The 3,066-nt window shown below is 43.8% G+C and overlaps 1 protein-coding gene across 1 annotated transcript in view; it reads right to left on the bottom strand.

The window, feature by feature from the left end:
- The window catches only part of T265_06472 (hypothetical protein), a gene marked incomplete at both ends in the record, with an annotated part of 36,157 nt that overhangs the window by 24,270 nt on the left and 8,821 nt on the right, over nt 1-3,066 (bottom strand). The window contains 3 exons of the mRNA XM_009171740.1: nt 343-465; nt 652-780; nt 2,391-2,454. Of these exons, the coding sequence (XP_009170004.1) occupies nt 343-465; nt 652-780; nt 2,391-2,454 (316 nt within the window). The remainder of the gene's footprint in view (nt 1-342; nt 466-651; nt 781-2,390; nt 2,455-3,066) is intronic.

The following is a 3,066-nucleotide window of genomic DNA, read 5'->3' on the forward strand; positions in this document are numbered from 1 at the left end:
CGACTTCTCCTGTCTAGGCTTGGGTGACCTGGCAGTATCCCAGCCCTTTTGCAACCTTCGGGTGGCATGGCAGTTAGGCACCGAAAAGGCGCTACAGCTGAACAGATTGGGTTGATAATAGTAGATCAAGAGAATGCTGGATCGACATGGTCAGGTGTGCTAAGGAGTCCCCGCATCAGCAGGCTGTCTACGGCTACGAACAGTAGAACCAATATTAGATTTTCGCTAATGCAAAACCCCCATTCCCCAGTAACAATGACTTGAGACATTTACCTCGGCCGAGCGAAAAAAGTCGAGGTGAATTGGTGTGAAGCGAAATACACAAAATCACTCAACACTGACCTGTGAAGCGTCTCTGAAGACACGCTGGAATCGTTCGCGTGTAAGGGCACACATTTCTGCCTCGTGTTGACTCAGGGTAGATAGTACCTCGCTGAGTTTCTCAAACAACTCGCCATCCAAAGTCTGTGATACCAAAGGTAAAATAATGGCAAAAAACCATGGAATCCTTTGCCAAGGCAAAGTGAACAAAAGATTATCACTTAGTGAAAGTTTCTGTCCACACAATCAGCATCGCATCGGAGTAAAAAAAAACACCGCCTGCATATGATTAGACACAAGTGCACATTTTCAATTCCCGAACAAACAAACCTTGACGAGACTGGGCACATCCTTTGTAAAGTAGTGTCTCAAGTGGGCATTAATTGCAGCCAGTTGGAAGAGATATTCATTTCGTGCAGTTGCCGAACGTGCATCATAAGCCTGGCGTCGTATAATTAGCTGGAAGCAGAAATCACAGCGACAAAGGTCATAGAATGGAGATAATAATACGACTGTGTAAGACAAAACTGGATGTCCTATCCCCCATCATCAGATCCAATGGAGAGAACGGGCAGATAATTAAAATCAAGCCTTTGAATGTCCATATAAATCGATCTGAACAACGAACTAGACGAATTAAATCAGTGAGCTTACCACCAACTGGTGAAAAAATTAGTCATCCTGTTTAACATAGCACGTATCGCGAATCAGCAATGCGCTTGTATATAACATACAGAAAAGTGCAACGAGCAATCTGGTTGAGAGTCCTATGCCTTTACAACGGAACGGGACGATTAACTTCACTATATTTCTGGAAAACACGCGTAGGTAAAAAGGGACGATCACAAAAGATACTTCGTCAACATAGAGGAGAGGGTAAGAAAATACGGAACATCGATTCATTTGGCCCCAAGCCGTTCCAATGGATTACGAATCAACATACTCAAGGATGCATTGCACCCCAAATGAGTTCATTTAGATTGACAGTTTGATAAGTATGCAGACCAACAAAGACAGCTGAATAACACACGGTTAATGAGAGATTGGCATGGTGGTCGTTGGCTTGTTCGCTGAGCTGGGCAATTTGATTGCAAACGTCTCATCACCAATCGAGGGGATATCATCAGTGCATTATTGTGGAGCGTAGTAGTGCGTAGCGGTGGGTTGGTGGTTGAAAACGATACGATACCTGAGCTACCAACATTTTCCTCTATATAAAAGAGATTGGCATTGTCAGCCTCGTGATCCCCGCTATTTTAATTAATCTGATCAAATATCACCCGCTGTAGGTCATATATAGAATCAGTTTCCTTGTCGCTAGCAATGGGGTATACATCTCCTAACTTCATGGTCCAAATTATTAAATTGATCAAACTATTTGCAAACATCTGGTTCAATGACGCTACATATTCTTAGTGTGGGAAAGTTTAATGCTGCAATAGCATTCTAAAGATACGTGGATGAAAATCCAAGGTACCTTGGTGTAAACCCACGCTTGTACATGAATTGTAGAGCAAAAGGAGTCAAAACCCTAGGCGCTACACACCCGCCTGCATTTCCCAATTTCATATTACGACAGTCTATATATAATACCATAACAAAGTAAAGAGAACAGGTTACACGTACAAACTTGTGAGACGATTTGAGCAGGAAGCTTCATCACCACTTTGCATCCGCGTTTGCTTTTGCATTAACTTTTCTAAAGAAATACGTGACATTCGGGTAAGCTTATAATGACAAAGTGTCTCAGTGCGGTCATGTTATGAGGGGAAACACGTCGGGATCCAACCTGTCCATGTGCCAGACATCGGAAACCAGAAATCTGTGTTGATTTTCCCGATCGTCGTCGAGCGTGGACAACTGCAGCCCGCGACATGCATGGGTGGGTGCTCAGTTGCAGTAAATTACAGAAAGTTATGCGTTTCACAGGGCACGTCCTCAGGTACATAAATGAACCAGTCGGTTACCCAGAGAAACAACCGCGAACTTTGCGACTGTACTACAAAAATTCGTCAATCAGGTTATGCTACAGAATATTACGTGTGATTCGCAACAGGAGGCTAACTAACCTTTTCGTAATTCCGATGCAGCTGTGCCATGGAATGGAATATGTCGGTGGAACGTCGCCGAATCCTGGTTGCAGTAGATAAAATCATGAAAGCACGTGAAAAATATAGTCACTCGAAGGAAGGGACCAGAAATCCGAACTGGTAAAGAAACTAGGTCCACTCATCCAAGAGTAACTACGATGACGACTAGCAATACTAGGGCAGAGAACCGCAGATCAGGTGTAAGCGCCAGTATCGTCAATCGCTAGACCTAAAACATCTCAAACGCAGTTTAAAAATGCCAGTGTACCCGAGGTTGACTGTATCTCCACACTAAATTTGATGTGTAGATTCAGTTCATTCGGATAGTTGCAGCACTCACTAACCTTGTCTTGTTTCATCACGACGAAAGTATCATCTAAATAACGCCAGAATACACTAGGTGGATACGGGGTTGTGTCTAGAGCTTTCTGTTCAAATTCTTCCATAAATCTATTTGTCAAAACTGGGGATATTGGAGGTCCCATTGCTGGACCTTGTTCTTGAGTGCAAACTACGGAGTCGCAAGCGAAAAGGGTGAGATTCAGGCATGCTTTTATGCCTTCCACTATCTGATCCACCGTGAGTTGTGTCCGTTCTGAAAGGGTGGTGTCTGCTAGTAGCAGTCGCTTAGCTAGTTCTAGAGAGTCCCCGTGTG

This window comes from Opisthorchis viverrini (assembly GCF_000715545.1).
Source record: "Opisthorchis viverrini unplaced genomic scaffold opera_v5_137, whole genome shotgun sequence".
NCBI classification, from domain to species: Eukaryota; Metazoa; Platyhelminthes; class Trematoda; order Opisthorchiida; family Opisthorchiidae; genus Opisthorchis; species Opisthorchis viverrini.